Source organism: Lissotriton vulgaris, unplaced genomic scaffold (assembly GCF_964263255.1).
Source record: "Lissotriton vulgaris unplaced genomic scaffold, aLisVul1.2 SCAFFOLD_638, whole genome shotgun sequence".
NCBI lineage: Eukaryota > Metazoa > Chordata > Amphibia > Caudata > Salamandridae > Lissotriton > Lissotriton vulgaris.
Genome location: NW_028249064.1, coordinates 976,670 through 999,167, shown reverse-complemented (window position 1 = coordinate 999,167; position 22,498 = coordinate 976,670). Strand labels below are relative to the sequence as shown.

Below are 22,498 nucleotides of genomic sequence, written 5' to 3'. Positions count from 1 at the left end.
ATGTGCCGTTGTCAGAATTATGTCCTTCGTAGCAGTATCTCTCAGATTTTTCCCGCTTAGCCAGTAGGTCACCCATTGTAGCTGGGCTGCCAGGTAATAGAGTTCCTGGTTGGGAACCGCCAATCCACCACTCTCCACCGAGGCATACAGTGTCTTTAGGGCTACCCTGGGTCGCCCCATGTTCCATATCAGATGCCTGGTTAGGGATTCTAATTCCCGGAATATTCTGGTCGGCACATAAACAGGAATGTTGGCATAGTAGTACAACCGTTTAGGCAGCACTATAATTTTTGTCAACGTGATGCGACTTGGGACATTGAGTGGGAGGGAGTTCCAAAATATTACTTGAGTTGAGAGTGATGAAACTGCCCGCACCAAATTGCCATCCAGCATGTCCGCGGGGTTAGGGTATACGTGCACTCCCAAGTAGCGGAAAGTGGTCTGGTACCAGATAAGTCGTTCGCCTAATACCTCTGTCACATTCTGGCGTGTCTGCAGCAAAGGAATATAATCCGGACTTTGCCCAGTTAACCTTAAGCCCCGACATTTGCCCAAATTCGTGAAATATATCGGAAAGTGCCCGCGGGAAACAGGTCAGGTCCCTAAGGTGGAGGAGCAGGTCATCTGCATATAGTGATACTGCATGTAGCCAGTCTGCTAGAGGGATGCCCCAATCCTCTCCGAAAGCACCGAGCCACGCTGGCAGGGGTTTCATCATGAGTGCAAATATTAAGGGAGAAAGAGGACACCCCTGTCTAGTGCCTCTGCACACTCAGATAGGGTCTGAGAGCAGTTTCCCCGTGCGGACTCGCACTGTAGGTTCCCGGTACAGGAGTTCCACCATCTGGAGGAAAGTATCACCAAGCCAAACTTCTCTAGCACCAACCACAGGTAGGGCCACTCCACAGAATCAGACGCCTTTTCGAGGTCAAGGACCAGGCATCCTGAGGAAGGCCATCTGGTCGTAGCTAGACTTTGGATTCTGAACAGGCGTCTGATGTTGTATGACGTACTGAGAGTTGGCACAAAACTGTTCTGGTTAGTGTGCACCAAGCCTGGCACTAGGGGGGCCAGTCGTTGGGCCAGCGTGGACGCCAGGATTTTGTAGTCTGTGTTGAGGAGAGCCAGTGGCCTATACGAGCCCAAACTGAGCTCATCTTTGCCCGGCTTTAAGAGGGACACTAGGTTCGCCTCGTTCAGGGAAGGCGGAAGGGCAGAATCTGCAATTGCCGCCCTATATATGTGCAGCAATTCGGGGATAAGGATAACGGAGTAAGCTTTATAGAACTCCGCGGGCAATCCGTCTGGCCCTGGGGACTTGCCATTGGAGAGGGAAAAGATAACCGTCCGCAGTTCTTCCTCTGTGAGCGGTGCTTCCAATTCTCCCCGTTGCTCACCGGTGGCTGCTGGCGATGGCCAGGCCAACAGATACGCCGAGATGTCGTCAGGTGAGTGGCGAAGACAAGAGCGGTAAAGACCCTCCTAGTGTGACGTTAAGGCCTCGTGAATAGCCTTCTGAGTGTAAACAATGGTGTTTAGGTTAGTGCGTATATCAATTACCGGTGTGGTCTGAGTGTTGCGTCTAATCAGCCATGATAGCAGTCTACCAGGCTTGTCGCCTGATCGATGTGTCCGCGTTGAGTGGGCAGCATAATTCAGATTCTTCAACCTTGCGAATGTCGTTCCCTGGCTGTCTGCAAAGCCCCATCGTCCCCCCCACCCCCCTGCGGCTTCACGTTCTCCCACCAGTAGTGCAGATTTGGTCTGTGTCAGGTCCGTCTCTATCTGCTTTCGCATTCCTGCCTGCATGCCCAGACAGTGGCCCCGTATGACTACTTTAAATGCATCCCATTCGAATTGTGGGGTGGACGCCGTATCATTTTTGTCTTCGAAGTACTGCAATATGCGGTGCGACAGTGCCTCCCTATACGGGGCGTCCCAACAGGACGTCAGGTTGGAGCCGCCAGGTTGGTATCGGTGGGTGGGGGCGTACCCAAGTGAAGTCAAGGGAGTGAGGATTGTGGTCAGAGTGAGTACGACCGAGGTAACTGGTGTCTGTGACGTGAGGCAGTAAGTCACTTGTCAACATGTACCTATCTAACCAGACGTGTAGTGTGTGGGCGCCTGAATAATATGAATATACCTTTTCCTGGGGATGATGACTGCGCCAAGCGTCATGTAGGTCTCACTGTACCGCCCAGTCTGTGAGAGCCCTCATCACCCCTACTACAGGTGCGTTGGCTAGGGGGGGGGAAGGAGCGGTCCAAGGCAACGTCCAAGACCGAGTTACAGTCGCCTCCAAGCAGGAGTGGCATTCCATGCCATGGAGGTAGCACCGTGGATAGTTGAGTAAAAAAAATGACCTTGGTCGGTATTAGGAGCATATAGGGAAGCAAGGACTATGAATTGGCCGTCCAATCTACCATGAAGTACCACATACCTACCCTCCGTGTCTATTTTAGAGTGGGAAAGTGCAAAGGGGACCCCAGGTCGTATCCAGATTAACGCTCCCCGTGCGAATGCCGAATAACCTGTTGCATGTAATTGCCAACGCCCTCTACTGCATAACGTGAATAAGCAAACTTCAATCTAATAAGTGTTAATCTGATTTTGTTTTTTTAGGGTGTACTTTATTAAATACATTCATCCACTATTATCATTTTTCAAGTAATGTCCATTTATTTGTTTCACAGTGTCCTTCTATTTTGTATCATGCACTTTTATCCCAGTATTGAAGTATGAACGATCTGTCCCAGAGCAACTCTAGTCTGACCTGCATTTTGCAGAGTTTACCAATTCTGAGGCAATAACCGGGTTCTCGCAACGTAATTTATAGTGAGCTGAACCATGCACCAATATCTCACATAAGATACCTCTATCCTAATTTGCACCTTGCACTAGTGTACTGAGACATCTGCGGTGCCCTAGAGCTCCTACAAAGCACCTTTATCCTCACTTGCATTATTAACTCGTATGTCAGTGCTTAGGCAACAATAGAGGCTCTTCAGTACAACTATTCTGAGGTGTGGCGCCTCGGCCAGGGCGACTGACGCTGGAATCTGGGGATCACGGTTCGATCCCTGGTGCCGGTGGCAGATTAGCCCAGCACCATGTGACTCTGGACAATAGCTTGCTTAATCTTCCCGACGGCCCCAGCGCCTAGAGACCCTTACGGGTGATTGTTCGATCTTTACAAATGTGGAATATATAACTCCACCCTGACCTTCCTCGTGCACTACCATAAGGAAGACCCACCCACTGTATTAACATGCATTGGCATAGCCAATACGTCTCACCCTTGGAACCTTATAAGTATTTTGTTATGCAGTACAATATCCTTGGTGCAACAACATCAACTGTTGCAAGGCTAAACACTTATAAGGGCGATACTAATTGGCTATGCCAATGCTTGTTTAAAGGGGGGGGTCAAAACGGGTCTCTATGGTGCTCTATTTGGTGCCCTGGCGGTCTCTTTTTTTTTCTGGACTACAGTGTCAGCAGGCACATCTGTGCTTACGCTGCTCACTAGTGGAGAAGTTACGGCATGACGTCATGCCAGGTGAGCATTGTAGGGGGAGGGAAATCCTTTAAAGAGTAATTTTCTCCCTGGATTTCACTTCCCTTTTTGAAACTCTGGAGCAGCAACATTGTTGTGGTGTCGCCATGACTTTAAGTGGAAGCTTTTTCAATATTATATACAAGCCATAGTTGCTGCTTACAGTGGTTGCTAACAACCGTTGACAAAGCCAATAGTCGTGACTTGTTGTAGGTGTGATGTTACTTGTATCATATATCTGGATGCAATGACAGAAACAGCAAAATACAAGTCTGGCGGCAAAGTTTGCTAAGCACAGATTTTTAGTTTACTAGTTTTTAAGCCACGTTCTCAATTACATTGGCCACGCCCCTTTGAGAGACCCTACCCCCCCGCCCCCCGTTTTTTATCCCACTTAAAGCCCTGAGCAAGAGGCTTCGAGGAGAGCTTCATCCTTCCATGCAGCAACCTACCGAGCGAGTACCTTAGTAAGAAACTCAAGTTAGTAGAAGAGTACAGCCCCTAAGCGAGACAAAAAATAGCCAACGAGATTCAGCTAGGCAGGCCCGTTTCGGCACCTTCTGCTAGTGCACGTCATGGTATCTCCTCTAGGACTGGTCCACAAGAAAGAAGCGGGCAAGATCAGAATGATACGCCATTTGTAATATTTCGGCGGGCCTCTGTCAAAAATGGGCTGGGGCAAGACCTTTGCTGACTCACTTATGCATCAGTAGGTTGTGCAATTGACAGCAGGTGAGGGTGCCCTCGATGTAATCCAAACGAAGTCCAGAGGTAGCATGAGGTATGTTGTAAATAAAAGGTTTACATGATGGTAGTTACAGGATGGTAGTTCATTAGTTGAGCCCCACCAGGAGCAGCATCCTTGCTGCTCAGCCCACACTCTCCAACTGTCTTTCTCCACTCCACCAGGCACTCCAGCATTCCACTCCCTCATCAAGCATTCTAACATTCCACAAACACATCACATTCATACTGGCTGAGCAGCAGGGAATGGGTAACTAGGGAAAGGATGCATTATAAGAAATCAAGGTATAACTGTCCTCGTGGCAAAAGTGGTTCTAGAATGGGTGCTCAGGCTGCTACCAGTTAGCTCAAAGTTACCATTTATTTGGCTTGAAGTTTGACAGGCTTTGTTACTTAGACAAATGCTTGCCCATGGGCTGAGCCGTCTCTTGCGCATATTTTGAGGCATTCAGCACGTTCATTGAATGGGCCCTCCACGATATACACCCAGGGGGTGGTAAGCTGCATTTCTTGGACTACTTGTTTGTAGGCAAGGCAGTTCCAGCCAATGCCAAGCATTCCTGGACTTCTGTGAGCGGTTGACAGAAGAGTTGGGAATGTGTTGGCTGGCACATGAGAAGACCAATAGTCCACTACTAGAATCACCTTATTGGACACTGAGCTGGACTCAGTCGGAAGCGTGTGTAGGTTGCCTGAGAAAAAGTGTTGGACTTGTCATAGGAGATCCAGAGCATGGTAGGCAGAAAAAGACCTCTTTAAAGGAGCTGCAGCAGCTTCTAGGAAAGTTGAACTTTGCAGGGAGAGTAATCCCAGCCGGCAGAGCTTTAGCAAAGTTTGGTCTGGCTAGCGAAGGTCTTAAATAACAAGCACCATCAGTTGATACTGACAGTAGACGTGAAACCAGACCTCACATTATGTCTACATTTTTTAGCGGATTTCAATGGTACAGTTATTTAGAGGGAGCCTTGGGTGACAATGGCGCAACTGGAACTGTTCATGGATGCAGCAGTGTGTGAAGGGTTTGGCACCATAATGGGCACTTCAAGTTGTGTGGCAAGGTGCCCAGCACGAGAAGGGTATCACAAAAAACATAATGATGCTGAAGCTGTTCACCATAGATCATTATTGCTCTGGTGGAAAAGGGTAGGAAATAAGCAGGTGACATTGTGGTCTGACAATCACACAGTGGTCGAGCTGGTTAACTATGGTGCAGCGTCTTGCCCAAAGGTATTACGCTTGCTGCGTCACTTGGCTTGCTGGGGCTACGCATCTACAGATCTGCGAGAATTTCATGGCCGAGGCCCTCTCTCGTTTGCAATGGGCCAGGTTTTGGCAGCTGACGTCACAGACAAAACAAAAGATGACACAATTACCAAAGGAACACTGGGAGATAACAGAACGGGCTTAGACATGCCACTCAAAGCGCTAGCAAGTATCCTAAGTGTATGGCGGCTTTCCAGCAAGTGATAGGCTTAACAGAGCTCGGGGTGGGCATGCGGCCGAGGTGGTAGAAAGGTTCCTCCTGTTGGCATTCTTCAATGATAAGACAAAGACTTTGGCGCAGACGCACCTCACGTCAGTAGCCTATTTCATGAAACTTCAAGCGGAGAGTGATCCGAAACGCTCCATCCGCTGCAAAGCGGCGATGAGTGGCTGGGCGCACTTGCAGGCAGAGTTACGGATGACAGGCTACCTAAAGACTTTGGAGTGATTCAGCAGCGGCTACCAAGGATATGCACAGACACATTTGAAACTGCACTAATCTGAGTGTCCTCGATAGTTGCTTTCTTCGGGGCTTACAGTGTTAAGGAAATAGTGTCCAGGAGGGACACCGGCATGGCTTACTTCTGCTGGCGCGACCTCCACATGGTTAATGCTTACATGGAGATTAGACTTGGGTGATCAAAAATGGATCAAGAGGCCATGGGAGCATGATCCCGGATAGATTGATTGGCCTCTGCGGCGGACTGGTGTTTTGTTTGATGTAGGCATGGTTGAGACTGCCAGGCGAGTCACCGTTATTCATACTCGCGGATCTGTCTTTTCTAAATACCTTTCAGTTTGTAGTATTCCTAAGAGGGGCCCTGGGTGAAGCCGGCTTTCCATCTTGCATATTGGTAGCTGTTCTTTCTGCATTGGGCCTTCCACATCAGTAGCGGCGTACAGCATAGGTGGGAAAGCCATTAGCAGACTGGGCAGGTGGAAGTCCAATGCCTTCAAGGCATACATTAGACCTATCATGTGTTGAGGCCCAGCTTTCTTTCTCTCGTCACAGGGGTGGCCGTACACACTCATGGTTTGGCTGTTCGGCCTTCATACTTCAAGAAGACTCCGTGTTGGTCAAGTTTGTGGAAGCAATGTAAGGGCATGTGGGTGAGCCGTACAAGGCTAGTATGGCTTGGAAAGCCAGGAATGAGATGGGTACAACTGCTGCTAACAGTGTGTGAAGTTCTAAGTCTGGTCTGAAGCCAGATGCTGTTGTGTTCCATCTGTAGGGCAATGACCTGACAACTCTGGCCAAACGAAGGCTTCTAGAAAACATGAGGAGGGGCTTTAATAGATGTTGCCAGGCTGGTACGTCTAGCAAATGTGGTGTGGTCAGAAACGATAGCCCATTTTGAGTGGAGAGGGGAAGTATACCAAGGCACGATTGAAAGGTCCAGGAGAGTATATTCTGCAGGGACATGGGTTAGGAATTTGTTTTGGGCAGAATAATCAGCCTCCAGGTCCCTGACTTCACTTGATTGGATTCATCTATCGGGGGTTCTGCATAGACATGTTTCTCCTGAACATCGCAGTGGCTTTCGAGCTATTCGGATGCACCTACTAAGACTCTGAAAGCATGGAAAGGGTGAGCCGCCAGTGGTAGTAAAACCACCAACAGTATGGCAGGGCAGCACCAGTTAACCTGCTGCAGCAATAGCTCGTTGGGATGCCTGATCAGCTGGCATGGAAGAGAGTTGCCAGAACGGTAGTCTTTGGGATGCCTCGTGCCATGGACACTGAGCAGGGCAACTGCTAGCACCTAAAGGGAGGGTTGCAGAACAGCACCAGCATGGCTGCAGAGGACCGCTGATGCCACACACCCGTAGCAAGGGAAGCCTAAAATCTGCAGCTCTCATCACAATGGGCAGTAGCACACAGAGCAAGGTCATGGAGTTGGGCAGGATAGGGCTGTTAGTTGGTGATACAGGGGATTAAAGTTTGATGCAGCTAAAGAGCCATTGAGTCAATCAATCGATCACTGCATTTCTAAAGCTCGCTACATACCGTGAGGGTCTCAAGGCGGGGGGTGGGGGGGGCTCTACTGATCGAAGAGCCAGGTCTTGAGAAGTCTTCTGAATGCCAGCAGGTCCTGAGTCTGTCGCAGGCTGGTAGGGAGAGCGTTCCAGGTCTTGGCGGCGAGGTAGGAGAAGGATCTGCCGCCGGCGGTGGTTTTCCGGATACGAGGAACTGTGGCGAGGGCGAGGTTGGATGAGCGGAGGCTTCGGGTGGGGGTGTGGAAGCTGAGTTGGTTGTTGAGGTATGTAGGTCCGGTGTTGTGTAGTGCTTTGTGTGCGTGCATGAGGAGCTTGAAGGTGATCCTCTTGTTAATGGGGAGCCAGTGCAGGCCTCTCAGGTGGGATGTGATGTGGCTGCGTCGGGGGACGTCGAGGATCAGACGTGCCGAGGCATTCTGGATTCGTTGCAGTCTTTCAGGAGCTTGGTGGTTGTTCCTGAGTAGAGGGCGTTCCCGTAGTTGAGTCTGCTGGTGATGAGGGCCTGGGTGACGGTTTTTCTCGTGTCGGGAGGGATCCACTTGAAGATCCTGCAGAGCATTCGGAGGGTGTTGAAGCAGGATGCAGAGACGGCGATGACTTGCCTGGTCATGGAGAGGGTGGAGTCAAGGATGACCCCCAGGTTGCGTGCGTGGTCTGTGGGTTCCGGGGCTGGGCCTAGCGATGTGGGCCACCAAGAGTCGTCCCAGGCTGATGGGGTGGGTCAGAGAATGAGGACCTCCGTCTTGTCTGGATTCAGCTTCAGTCGGCTGTCCTTCATCCAATCAGCTACGGCATTCATTCCTCTGTGGAGGTTGGCTTTGGCGGTGTGGGGGTCTTCGGTGAAGGATATGATCAGCTTAGTGTCGTCGGCGTAGGAGATGATTTTGAGGTTATGTTGTCGTGCGACGTGGGCGAGCGGTGCCATGTAGATATTGAACGATTCAGAAAAGGGGGTGGTGATGGACAGAGTATCTGAATTAAGCAGCACACTCCTACCCAGTCAACAGATCCGGCCTTGATCCATTACAGTTTTTTAGCTCGCTGCACCATCCCAGCTCAGAACCTGGCTACATGCAAATTAGTCTGTCCCTGGCCCAGTGCATCATGGGAACAGGGCAGACCAAACTACCAAGCCAATTCTTTTACTGGAAAGGAAACAAGCTTCCGGGAATGTAGAAATTGAACCGCGTCTGGCTGAGGGAGGATCCCTGTGGGACGCCGCAGATTATCTCGGTGGTTTTCGAGCGGAAGGGTGGTAGGCGGGCGCTCTGGGTTCTGCCGGAGAGAAAGGAGGTGGTCCAGGCTAGGACCTTCTCTTGGATTCCGGCATCATGGAGGCGTGCTGATAGGGTGCGGTGGCAGACGAAGGTGCCGAAGGCAGCTGATGGGTCCAGGAGGATGAAGGCGGCTGTTTCTCCTTTGTCCATCAGGATCCTGATGTCGTCAGTGGCGGCGATCTCGGTGCTGTGTTTGCTGCAGAAACTGGATTGGGAAGGGTCCAGGATGTTGTTGTCTTCGAGGCAGCGGGTTAGCTGTTTGTTGACCATCTTCTCTGTCACTTTTGCCGGAAACGGGAGCAGGGAGATGGGCCGAAAGTTCTTGAGGTCCTTTGGGCCCGCCTTGGGCTTCTTCAGAAGGGCATTGATCTTGGCGTGCTTCCAGCTTTCTGGGAAGGTTGCTGTTTCATGGGAACTGTTGATTGTTTTCCGGAGGTGGGGCGCGATGGTTGTGCTGGCTTTGTTGAAGACGTGGTGAGGGCAGAGGTCGAATGGGGATCCGGAGTAGATGGAGTTCATGGTTTTGATGGTGTCTTTGTCGCGGACATTGGATCATGCGGTCAGGCGGCTGATGCGGGTAGTGGTCGCGGGGGTGGTGGACTCGGCGGTGGGTGCAGGGGTCTCGCAGTGGAAGCTGTCGTGGATGTCGGTGATCTTGCAATGAAAGAAGGTGGCCAGGGAGTCGCACAGGTCTTGTGATGGTGGGATGTCGTTGGTGTTGGAGCTGGGGTTGGAGAGTTCTTTCACGATGCTGAAGAGCTCTTTGGTGTTGTGTGCGTTGTTGTCTAGGCGGTCCTCGAAGGCTGTCCTCTTGGCGGTCCTGATGAGTTGGTGGTGTCTGCGGGTGGCGATCTTGTGTGTTGTGTGGCTGTCTGGTGTTCGGTTGTGGAGCCATTTCTTCTCCAGCTTCCAACAGGTGCGCTTGGAGATCCGGAGGTCTTCGGTGAACCAGGCGGCTTTCTTGTTGGTGTGGTTGGTTGTGGAGGTCTTGAGAGGGGCGATGCAGGCGGGCTTGCACGTGCGGCAGCGGGTCACAGGTCACACAGGGGGCTGCGTGGCGGTGAGGGGAGCGACCTGCCTGGTGACAGGGTCAAAGGTCGCTCTCTTTACCGCTGCGCGGCCTCCATATGAGGGGCAGAGGGAGGGAGGAGCAGCTGGGAGGTGGGAGCGGGGCGGCCAATGGGAGACAGGGGGGTGGGGTCGCAGGGACGCAGTGGCGGGAAAACGACGGTGGACAGGGAAGGCAGGGGAAAAGAAGGGGCACAGGAGCAAAAACGGGTACAGAGTGCAACGGTGGACACAAAATTAAAAAACAAAGGATGGACACCCAAAACAAGGCAGAACAGTACGCCGAGGCGATACAGGCGTGCGCATGATTGATGGCGAGTATTGGTGTTCAATGGCTGTCAGGATGATTTCTGACCCATGTTTGTCATCTACTGCTAATAAACTGCAGCTGTATCTCACCCCTTGTGTCTGTACTTGACTGGGGGAAGGAGTTAGGGGTGGTGGGCAGCCAGGACCTGGAGGGCAGCGGGTAGCACGGCTGGGGTGGGTGAAAAAGCTAACTTGGGTCAGGCAGTCTCAGCATTGGTTGAGCAATATTCTTGTTTTGCACTACTTTCACCTCATTCTGAATACCTTGCTGCCTGTCCCCGGAGCGCCATGGGATGGAGAAGGAGACGGTCTGAGAAGAGGGGCCAGAAGTTCCTAAATTAAATTGTCCACATTACTTGCAACAGGTGTGTGCAGAGAGCCCTGAGCCACAGCAAGGACTCCTGTCCGAAGAGTGGGTGAACTGGATATGAATCTTAACCAGGACTGTACTATCAAACCCGGCCTTCTTGCCTCATCTGATCTGTGACATTGCCCGAGTTTCAGCTTCAAAAAGGCCTTGTACTTAGCTCACTCTCTGGGTATCTAAGCGCTGTAAATGGCAGTACCCATTACCCAACTCCGTGTTGGTTCCTACAGCTGCCAGAATTCAAACACTGGCACGTAAATGCTGCCCAGTTGCTAACCCGCTGAGCTATCCCAGGTTCCCAGGAGGCTCGGTTAGAGGTTGCATCTCAGTCTTTAAGCAATGAGGTTCAACTGCCAGTAGTGACTGTCTCTTCTGCTTCCTGTGGCCTTAGTTTGGCAAAGGGGTGCATGAGGGTGAGTGGAGAATCTGGTGTGCAGGACTGAAGGAAATATTTTCATATGAAATATTAATTGGTGGGCGGCACAGAGAATGGGGAGAACAGTGGGTTACATGCGTGTGCAAATGTTCTATATTTCTAACTTCTTCATGTTTTTCTGCTTTTCTTTTGCAGCTGCAGACGTTTCAAGTGCCCTGCCCATGTGCCACTTACGAGGACCTGACCGGAGGGCTCACCATAGCAAATGTACTCCACAAAATGTAAGAATCCAGCAGTTTTTAAGACGGGAACTCTGTTTTAGGATGAGAGACGATGACCGAGCATCTTCCTAGGTCAAGGGACAGTTTGTTCTCCAGTGGGACACTGTGAACAGAGCACCAGTTTCAATAGGCGGTACTGCTCCAAATGAGGGCAGCGTGTCACAAGATGCAGTACCCCTCCAAGGGAGAAGATCTACACAGGCAACATATGCACAGTGAGGGCAGGTCTGCACAGGGTGTTCCAGGAGAGGGTTTAGCAGAGCTCAACTGGTTGCAGTACTGTTCCAAAAAAGGGGAGGGGGTGGCATTGATAATTGAAGTAGATCTAGGCTTCTTCAGAGGGGCGCCTTGTTGCGGGTTGTTGTTCCACTCGTGCATGTGACCTCAAGAGCTGCTTTATCAGTTATGAGCGCTGGGAACATGTCGGGTGGTATTGTGACTATCCCATTCCTATTAGTCAGGGTGATCACCAAATTCAAAATTCAAATTTCAAATTCAAATTTTATTTATTATGTTTTGGCTCTCAAAAGAGGGCCACATAAACATATACATAAAACACAAGACAATAGAATACAAGAATTGTAAAAACATACTATACAAATCGAGATAGGTGCACTGCAAACCATCAGTCCCACAAGCCCAGGCCAGGACCACCTTCCAGAAAATTAATAAATAGCTAAAAATCCTTTAAAAAAGTTAAAAACATAGGCACAGAACATTTCATTTGGTGGGCAATAAAGTGCATGAAGAAAGTCTTGAAAAGTGACGATGCTGAGGCGTAGACAGATTACTTTAAGCCATCGGTTGCGCAAGCTACGTAACATAGGACAAATCAAAAGTACATGCATACAGTCCTGGTTATTCAATTTACATAAATTGCACAACGGCGAGGTGCCATGCCATTTGGACAACAGCACATTAAGAGGGATTAAGTCATACCGTAATAAAAACCAGAACCTGCGTATGCCATGTGGTAAATTCCACAGGGCGTATGGTTGGGGCTGTTTCAACCTATAGGAGGAGATTAACGACTCCACGTTCCTTTTGTCACCAACTGTTTTTTTATCGGTTAAGAAACAGTACTCCCATGAAGCCTCCTTAAGGGCCTGTTTTAACTGCGTGGGAGTGTAGGAGAACAGTGCGCTTTCCTCCAGCCCCAAAATTTTCACGGCCCTTCTGAAATTGGCAACGAGTTTGGAGAACTCCTTGAAATTGCCCAAAAGTTCTTTTTTGAGCAAAGCTCGCAAGGTTCCTTCTCTCGCTCTAGCCAGACTGGCTACCCACCTTATTAAGGCGCATAGACCCTGCACCCAGGCACTCCTGAGTCCAAAATCCAGCCTACAGGCGGCCAGCGAACAGGCATTATTAAGAGTCGAGAGGGATCTAAGGAGTTTTCCCTCAGTCTTGTTGCAAAAGTCCCAATATTTTAACTCAATTATTTCTATACCATACAAAATGGTTGCGGGGATTTTAGCTCTAAATACTTCCAAGAGACTAGAAAAATGTCTTCTCCCCGTTGCCAGGTATAGGGACTTTAACCCGTTGCCATGGGCGAGAGCTTTGCGAGAGCAATGCTCTATATGAAGACTCTCGCTCATATTGGCCGAGAATATTTTCCCTAAAAAGGTATAACAAGTAACAACCTCCAATCTGTGCCCTCCGATGGCCCAACGAAAGTCTGTGGAACGGCATTTCTTTCGACCAGCAATACACATCACTTTACTTTTATTGGTATTGATCTTCATATAGTGCTCCCTGGCGAAACCCTGCAAAGCCTGAAGCCGATTTGCCAGTCCCACGGGTGTTAAATCAAGCAATAATACATCATCGGCATACATCAGGCAGGCCATTGGCACCCCTCCTATCGATGGAGCGATCCCCTCGCTGAGGGACACAGCAGCAGGGAGGTCAGTTGTATATAAGGAGAATAACAGGGGCGCCAATAGACAACCCTGTTTAAGGCCATTCTGAGCTGGAATTTTGGCCGAAAGCCCCCTTTCACCCCCCATTAAGACCCTGCACCAGGTCTCAGTGTGCAGAGCCCGCACCAATTCCAACAGGTGTGAGGGGAGGCCCAGCATCGCCAATTTTCTCCACAGCGTTCCCCGATCTACTTTATCGAACGCTGTGGAGAAATCAATGAATGCGGCGTATACCACTCCTCCTCTCACCTGGACATATTTATCTGTAATAACCTGCAGGGCAGTCAGGTTGTCCAGCGTACCATGTTCCCTTCGGAAACCGGTCTGTTCCAAGGGCAGGATGTTGCGCTCCTCGACCCAATCGGAAAGAGAACTCAGGAGGCATTTCGCAAAGACCTTTCCGATGGAGTCGAGGAGCGCAATCATCCGATAGTTATTGGGACTGTCCCTTGCCCCCTTTTTAAAAATAGGAACCAGAATGCTTCCTCTCCATGATGCAGGGACACATTTAGAAGAATGGCACGCTTTAAACAGGGGATACAGGATTTTACTCCAGGTCAATGGATCTTGTTTTAGGACCGTCATCGGAAGCTCGTCCGGTCCCATGGCCCCAGAGGATCGCATATTTTTTATAGCCAACTCGATTTCCTTCTCAGAAGGAGAGAAAACCGAGTCGTCAGGGGCAGAATACGAAAAGTTATCAGCAACTAAGGTCCCATTTCCAGCATATAGTTCACTAATATGGGAGAACCATAGATCTTCTGATATAGCTATCGGGAGAGGGGCGTGGCGTGTACCACATCCTTTCCCAATAATTGCCCAGAAATCTTTAATGTTGCCATGTACAGCGGATTCCCTTAATTTAATCCATACCTCATCCTCCCTATCCCTTTTGATTTTTTTCTTAAGTCTGCTTCTCTTTCTTCTTAGCCTAGAGATAACTTTCCCACGTTCCGGTACCCTATCAGCATACTGTGCACGGATTAGTTTGTTTAACTCCCTGTTCAGATTACGGAGGGGAAGAGGCACTACCTCTCCTTTTTTCCTAAGCGGGGCGGATTTTTTAGCATTCAACAGAATCTTTGACATGAATGCCTCAAAGCAAACTATTTCACTTCCGTACCACAGTTCTATTTCCCTGAGTGTATCGAACAATAGCTCCTGGACCCCATTAATGGCAGCATTATTCCAGAAGCATCTTCCAGCCTTTGGGTTGAAGGTAGCCTCTTTACCATTTAGAGCCCAGGATGCCGTATTCAGAGAATTTAATGAAATTGATAGTGCTAAAATACTATGGTCACTCAGAGTCGTGGGTATAATCTTTAAGTCAAGAATCATGGGAAACAGGCTGTAACTGGCGATGGCATAGTCCAAAATAGATGATCCAAAGGGGGAATTGTGGGTATAATTTGCGGGGACGTCAGACGGAAATCTTCCATTTAATATGATACCATCCCCGATTGCAAGTTCTTTTAACAAAATCTTCCCCCTTTTATTTGTTCTTAAGTTTTCCGGGAAAAGCGTCTGGGGGATGCAATAAGTTTCCTCCTTAGCTTTATCCCTGAAAAGTGTTAGACTAGCATTTGATACTTTACAATTCAAATCACCAATTAACAAAATTACAGGGAAAGGAGGAGAATTTTTTATATTTTCCATATATTGGAGGACCCGCTTCAATTTATCATTAAAACCCTCCTCAGGCGGAATGTACACATTAAAAATGACCATGGAAAATTTTGTATTATCATGGTACATATTTTCCAAAGTGATTGTGTGAAAGAGTCCGGTTGGATCAATATAATGGGAGAATCTCCATTGGAACTTAGTAGACAGTAAACAGGCAAGCCCCCCCCTGGCATGCCCTTTTTTAGAGGGTGCAGCCGGTACTTCCAATACATAGAAATCTTTTAAAGGCATTAACCTATCTATGCACCATGTTTCCTGGATACACCATATATCGGCCTCCAGGGTGGATAAGAAGGCCAGTTTCTCCGGGCTACTATGAAATCCGGCCGCGTTCCAGGAAATTATGTTTAAGCTTGGGTTAAAGGCGGGGAAACAATTTGGGGTTATCCTTATTTTTTGTTGATAAAGCACTATGGAGCCAATTCCACCGGTTATTGTCATCATTGAGTGTGGAATTCTCAACTAGTGGAAGTGGCTTCACGTGTGATACAGAACGTTTTCCCCTGGAGACCCAAATTTTCAGGTCCCTCAGAGGAGAGGTTATCCAATTTTGCTCTCCGCCTCTCAACCCCTGCTTACCGAAAGAGTTTGGCTTGCCAGGGGTAGAGATAGGAAGGATATCAATTCCTAAACGTTGGAAATTTTCAGCCTGTTCAAGGATCAGATTGGTTATAATCGGGGAATAAAATTTCATCTGAATACTCAATGCCCGGCTACCCCCTAACAGAGATACCAATTCTATGTCTCTAGACTGAATATGATAGAGACATTCTACCTCACTAAAGCGCTTAAGAAGCCAGGCTCTATTCAATAGGAGGTCAGTATCAAATAATGGAACAAATTCTAGCACACGTACATCCGCAGTAGCCTTAGGTACATTTACAGGCCGAGCAAGAGGACAAGCATTTTCGGAGTCAATTGTTACCACAAAGGGAGCGGCCAACGGATTTAAAGTCTCAGATGGAAAAGAAAGTGGCCCTCCTGCTGCACTCCGAACCGGAGAGCATGGAAGAGGGCTTCCAGTTTGTGGAAAGACTTCCAGGGAAGACAAGCTGCCTTGATCATTTTCCTCCTCCACTGAGGTTGAAGTGATTAAGTTCTCATCCAAATCCGCTTTTAAGGAAGTAGACAAAGGCTCCCCGTTCCTTATTTCATTCTCCCTTATCTCTGTGTATTTTTGGAAAATGATCCTCCGTTGCTTCTTCTTTCTATATTTTCGAATTGGTTTCCTCTTGCTGGCTTTAGTACTTTTTTGTTTTCCATGTTTTTTCTTTTCTTCGTTAAGTTGGGGTTTGTCGGCCAAGAGTTCTTTCCCAGCATCCGGGACAAAGATAGGAAATAACTCCTGAGCCGTTTTGGGGTCAGGCAAGACTTTATCCACCTCCTCTATCTCGAGGACTATGTTCTTGATGCAGTTTGAAGCTGCAGTATGAAGCAACTCCTTATCGGGGACCAAAGAAGGCGGTTCATTATCCTTAACTAGTTCGCTTCTAGCGGCTTTGATTTCCCCCTCCGATGCAGGTTGTTCAGGTTGTTGAGGGGAGGAGGCCTTACCCAAATCCGGCACTTTCTGCAGCATTAACTTTAAGATTTGGGTAACTGATTCAAGGATACAGTCCGAGCTACCTACAAATTTTCCTAGAAGCATCAATATTGAAGCAAGAAGTTGTTCCAGCGCGATCATAGATTCAGAGATCGGCTTTTCTCGTGCCTCCACCATGGGAATGTTATCCAGAAGATTAAGATCGGGACTCTTTGATGAATTTAACAGGTCAGAGATTTCATGTCTGTTTAGTGACGGAGTGCTACTATACAACATTAGTCCTGATGGGGTGGCTCCCCCCTGAACTTTAAATTGCTCCAGGGATTCCACTTTGGCAGGGCTTATGTAGCGACCCCATAGTTCCAAGTCAATAGATAAAGCGGACAGATCATCTCCCGGCCTGTCATTCGTGGAAGCCTGGGGGATCGATGGTATATGTACAGGCTCACTTACTATCGTCGGCTTCCCGACTGTAGGGTCCCGTGGGGAAGACCCTCCTATCATGAGTTGGGAGGCCCCCTGCTGGGCCTGGGGAGAACGAGGCTCAAAGGTGGTTGGTAAGTGTACTTCCAGTACCTCAGGGGCTTTGGAATCTGAGTTGAGTAGGGTAGCACATTTAGGTTTGTTACTAGCGGTTAGATCCCACAGTTCGGATAACTGACATTGACCTTTCAGAGGAGGATTGTTTATTGATTTATTTCTTGTGCGGATGGAAGGTAATTTCCGGGTGGATTTTTCTCCCACTACCCTTCCAGAACGTAAAATTTTAGACATTTTTCACAGAAAAAGAAAAAGGAAAAAAAGAAACACTATAAAATGGATAAAAGTCTGGAATGAAGTTGGTCCCTAGCAGGACAGGTAGGACCAGGGTGCAGTATATCTTTCACAGTGTTTACGGCGAATTATCCTTCTACTCAAATGGGCACAGACACAAATAAATAATAACTGTGCATGAGAGAAAAAGTAAGGGTCCAGGCCCAGCCCGGCCTACCTCGGTCACTGAGGGCCACAGAGGGCCCGCCCTTTGCCCGGGCTTAGCCCGGCGTCGCCCGCGCGCGTCCCGCGATGCGCGGACCCTCTGCGCAATTGTAGGCAGGTGAGGGGGGCGTGGCGGGGAGTTGTTCTTGGCCCCGATGGTTTTGTGGGCTTGGTAGTTCTATTAGCGCTGACCTGCCACCATCCGCCGCCTTCACTCCTTACACGAGTGTTTCCCGCGCAGCGGGAAACGCGAGCTGTTTACCACCAGCGCTGTCAGCTAGCGCCTTGAAGAATACTGGGCAGGAAATCGACGAAAAAGCGTAGCTCCCAGGTTAGGAGATGCAGGTTTCTCAGCAGCGGCCAGGAATGCAGCAGAGTGAAGAAGTTCTCCGCTCCACAGCGGACCCTCTGCGCAATTGTAGGCAGGTGAGGGGGGCGTGGCGGGGAGTTGTTCTTGGCCCCGATGGTTTTGTGGGCTTGGTAGTTCTATTAGCGCTGACCTGCCACCATCCGCCGCCTTCACTCCTTACACGAGTGTTTCCCGCGCAGCGGGAAACGCGAGCTGTTTACCACCAGCGCTGTCAGCTAGCGCCTTGAAGAATACTGGGCAGGAAATCGACGAAAAAGCGTAGCTCCCAGGTTAGGAGATGCAGGTTTCTCAGCAGCGGCCAGGAATGCAGCAGAGTGAAGAAGTTCTCCGCTCCACAGCGGACCCTCTGCGCAATTGTAGGCAGGTGAGGGGGGCGTGGCGGGGAGTTGTTCTTGGCCCCGATGGTTTTGTGGGCTTGGTAGTTCTATTAGCGCTGACCTGCCACCATCCGCCGCCTTCACTCCTTACACGAGTGTTTCCCGCGCAGCGGGAAACGCGAGCTGTTTACCACCAGCGCTGTCAGCTAGCGCCTTGAAGAATACTGGGCAGGAAATCGACGAAAAAGCGTAGCTCCCAGGTTAGGAGATGCAGGTTTCTCAGCAGCGGCCAGGAATGCAGCAGAGTGAAGAAGTTCTCCGCTCCACAGCGGACCCTCTGCGCAATTGTAGGCAGGTGAGGGGGGCGTGGCGGGGAGTTGTTCTTGGCCCCGATGGTTTTGTGGGCTTGGTAGTTCTATTAGCGCTGACCTGCCACCATCCGCCGCCTTCACTCCTTACACGAGTGTTTCCCGCGCAGCGGGAAACGCGAGCTGTTTACCACCAGCGCTGTCAGCTAGCGCCTTGAAGAATACTGGGCAGGAAATCGACGAAAAAGCGTAGCTCCCAGGTTAGGAGATGCAGGTTTCTCAGCAGCGGCCAGGAATGCAGCAGATTGAAGCTGCAGATTTGTCTGTTTTATTGAGTAGAACAAATTCGCATATGTTAGTGTAAGTCACCGGTCTGCCCTTTTTTTTTTTTTTTTTTCCAGAGATCCAATGTGGTTCAACGAGGCCTGGTTGCTGCGAATTAAAGAGGAAGCGGGTGACAACTGGAGACTCAAGGTAATTGTGCTACTGTGCACTTAAAATTAGATACTGTACATGAATACCCAGTCTGTTTTGGTGTGGGTGCCATATAGAGAGAGAGCAGCTTAAACTGTCTCCATATAGCATTTTCAGAGCAGTTTATTCGCCAGTGGCTTCAGACCAACCTCCTTAACCCTAGCTAAATTGAGACTGCCTTCAAGTCAGGCCTAACCTTGAGAAAACGCTGAAGCCCAAACTCTTCGGTAAGGTATTCTGTCCTTTAGAGCCGATTGCCACCCTTAAGGCTTCCCTATGCAGAGCACTGAAAGCACAGCTTTTTTCTAAGGTTTCCACCTTCCCTCTTCACCAGAGCACCGAAGAGCAACTAGACACTCAATGTCCCGTCCCATACATGTGTCTCTGGGGGTTGCATGACCTGCTCACTTTTTCTTTGTCTACTGGCATGTTGCACACCCTTTTGATTGGCTTTTTGCACAACTTGTTTAACAATATGGTTGTGTTGCCTTTGGAGGCAAATATTTAATGATAAATCACCAAACTTAGCATGCAATTTGCAGGATTTGATTAAACCATGCCTTAGATGGAGATCCCAGTGGCTCTGCTTTGTCTCTAAACTGTTATGATAAACTAAAAGTTTAATCTCCTACCTGGACTATGATACTAAATTTCTTTCCTTTGCTTGCAGATAAGCAACCTGAAGAAAGTCCTGCAGAGCATGCTAGAGTACTACCAAGACGTGAGTTTACTGCCACCTGTGCCTTCCTGGAGAAAGGACCTCTGGGTTACACTGGGAGGGGGTATTTGGCAGAGGATTTGGGGCATGGGAGCTGTTCATAAACCGAGCCATAGGATCCCTCTTTTGGGTTGGTTAAGATTCTAAAGCCTGAGGAAAGATCGCACATTCTTGGAGTCTTCGGGGGAAAATGAAAAGTCTTGCTGACCACAGCCATTAAAAGGTTGTGCTTCTTGAGACCAGGAGATGTGGAGGGTGTTTTCTGCTGTGATGAAATCCTGAGCAGCTTCAGCCCTCAGAAATACTCCTCTCACATTGCTAGATGTAGGCTCAGCTCCTCCCTTCTTGTTGGGACTGCCAGTAATTTGTGAAGATGCCTACTTCAGCATTACCTCTTGTGATGCAGGTCACAGCTTTGAGAAAATTACCCAGTTCTTTTTATTAAGGAAGTCGTGCATCTCATGGTGATAACCTTATGGGTCCATAGATCACATCTTCAGCCACATCTAAAGTGTGGTCTTCATTGAAGCTGTCCGTCTCAGCCTGCACAGTCCACAACATATATATCCTCCCCAAAGAGAATTGAATCTTTTATGGTATGTAAGGTTGGGTCTGGATGCTGCCACCAAGGCTGACCCTTGCTTGATGTGTCCACTATTAATGGACTATCAAACTGCTTGGGAAAAACACATTTTTCTGTGGAATGAACCTTGCTCAGTTATCTAGCAAGTTTAGGTATTTACACATTACCTCTATGAGAGCAGAGTACTCCGAGCTGGTGTCCACATCTAGCATGCAAGAAATATAATGTAGAAAAGAAATAAAAATAGTACTTTGAGGTTCACAACTAGTTCCTCTGCATTTATAGCGGAGCACAAGGGCCTGAGCAGCTTGTGGTGGAGACCCCACTGACCGGTTCAAGTGCTGCAATGAAAAAAAACACCAGCACTGTAAACAAGTGAGAAACTTAAGTAGTAAACTAGCAAAGGATTATGTGAATCATGTTTTTTATAAAAAAAACTTATACTAAAGAGAGGCAATGCAAACAGTTTAGGGTCATTGGGATAAAGTGACTAATCGGGGAGACTCGAGGGAACCTATACTTCATGCAGAGTACTGCTGACATTAAGTTGGAACGGAAAAAAAGCCAGGGCTGCTTAGGAAGAAAAGTCCAGTAGGGGTTACAGAGAGAACTGCATTCAGCTATGCAACTTTAAAGTACAGGATTCTAAGACTGTGTTGAAAAACAATGCAGCCTGAAGCTTAAAAGCTTCACATACCAGAAACCAGGGGAAAGGAGCTAAATTTAGCACTGTGAGAAGGTAACAGGCCGTGCAGTATCACGAAGGCGCCGGAATACAGGCGCACACTTTCATTGTCCATAAACTGATACACCAGTGCCAAAGGTAAATGATAAAAGGAACAGTTGGAATAAAAAGCAATAACTTCTACGGGGGTGAGGGGAGGGGAGTGGAGGGGAGGGGGGGCGTTTTCATTAGTTTAATTCTACAGGAAATCTGATGTATCTATTTGAGCATAGCTTTTAAACTGTGAATTTGTTAACACACACTAACAGACCAAGTCAAATCACTTGTGGTCTCTGGGTAGTCTCCGCTCCCACACCTAGGCCTGATTTGGTGGTGTCAGGCTGATTCTGGAAGTCTTTGTAAATACAGATGGCTCAGTGCAATGCATCATACGAGTTTTAGTTTCTGGGTACAACCTAACAGTATTGGGAAGATTGGAGGGTTCAGGTGCCTGCTACATACTTACTAGTAACTCCTTGCAGTTTGTTTAGAAGCGGTTTATTCAGGAATGCTTGGTCACATTTGGGAGGATGAAAATGCCAAGTTCCAATACGGTCTGCAGTAGCTTGTGTGCCATGTAGCTTCCAACATTTCAGCAACTACAGATTTTTGTTTCTGCATTTTTCAGTTCAGCCAAACAACAAATCTGGAGTAGTGGTGTCCCTTTTTTAGTTTTTTTTTTGTTTTGCGGAAGTTTAATAACACTGAATTACTAATGCTTCTCCAGTGGAATTCCCTAGTTTCCATCTATATGTGCCAAAACCAAGGCTCCTCCTCACACCTAGCATTGTTTTGATAAGTTCTCTCACCCTTCTAAATAGGTGTTGGGTCACCCAGTGTCTGATCAGCACCTGCCAGATGTAAACCTTATTGGCGAGTTCTCCAACACAGCAGAGCTGGGAAAGCTGCTGCAACTGGTGCTAGGTTGCGCCATTAGCTGTGAGAAGAAGCAAGGTGAGTCTGGTCTATCAAGCTTATAGGGTCAAGGGGAGGATGAACTAATGGGAAAAGAGCAATCTAACAAAAGAGGGGTTGGAGCAAGATGCCTGCACCTGTCGTAGTCAGTGACTCTTGAATAGTATGATGGTGCTTGAGAAACCTAGGAACACAACCCTATAAGTTCCTTTTAAGGACCGAGTCCTAAACAAACAACAAAAGCTGTGGAATCAGCACCCATCTACAAAGTACAATTGCAAATAATGTCCTTTAGAACAGTGGTAAGCATCTGTATCAAATGAACAGGTCCGAGTACGAGTATTTAGAAATGACTTGGGGACGGCATGGTGACCCGCTGAAGCGAACAGCACGGATTCAAAGCAGCGGGTCACCATGCCGTCCCCAAGTCATTTCTAAATACTCGTAGGACATGACAGCCCTGAAGAAGTCTCATTTGTAGAGACGAAACGCGTTGGCTAGAAAAAAAGAAAAAAAGAAAATCCATTGTGAATTGGATCATTTTTCTACTGTGAAATCAAAATAAAGGATTGAAAATATACGATTGCCAAGCTCGGACCTGTTCATTTGATACGGATGCTTACCACTGTCCTAATGGGAAAAGTTTCACTACTTTTTTTTTTCATATACACCTTGACTGTTTCTTTACTCTTTACAACTGCTTCCACAGCTCCGGTGTTTGT

The 22,498-nt window shown here is 48.5% G+C and overlaps 1 protein-coding gene across 1 annotated transcript in view; it reads left to right on the top strand.

Moving 5' to 3' along the window:
* The first annotated feature begins 11,157 nt into the window (after positions 1–11,157).
* The window catches only part of HOOK2 (hook microtubule tethering protein 2), a 247,428-nt gene continuing 236,087 nt past the window's right edge, over positions 11,158–22,498 (top strand). Inside the window, exons 1-4 of the mRNA XM_086950246.1 lie at positions 11,158–11,238; positions 18,764–18,836; positions 19,507–19,557; positions 21,683–21,815. Of these exons, the coding sequence (XP_086806372.1) occupies positions 18,771–18,836; positions 19,507–19,557; positions 21,683–21,815 (250 nt within the window). The 5' untranslated portion in view covers positions 11,158–11,238; positions 18,764–18,770. The remainder of the gene's footprint in view (positions 11,239–18,763; positions 18,837–19,506; positions 19,558–21,682; positions 21,816–22,498) is intronic.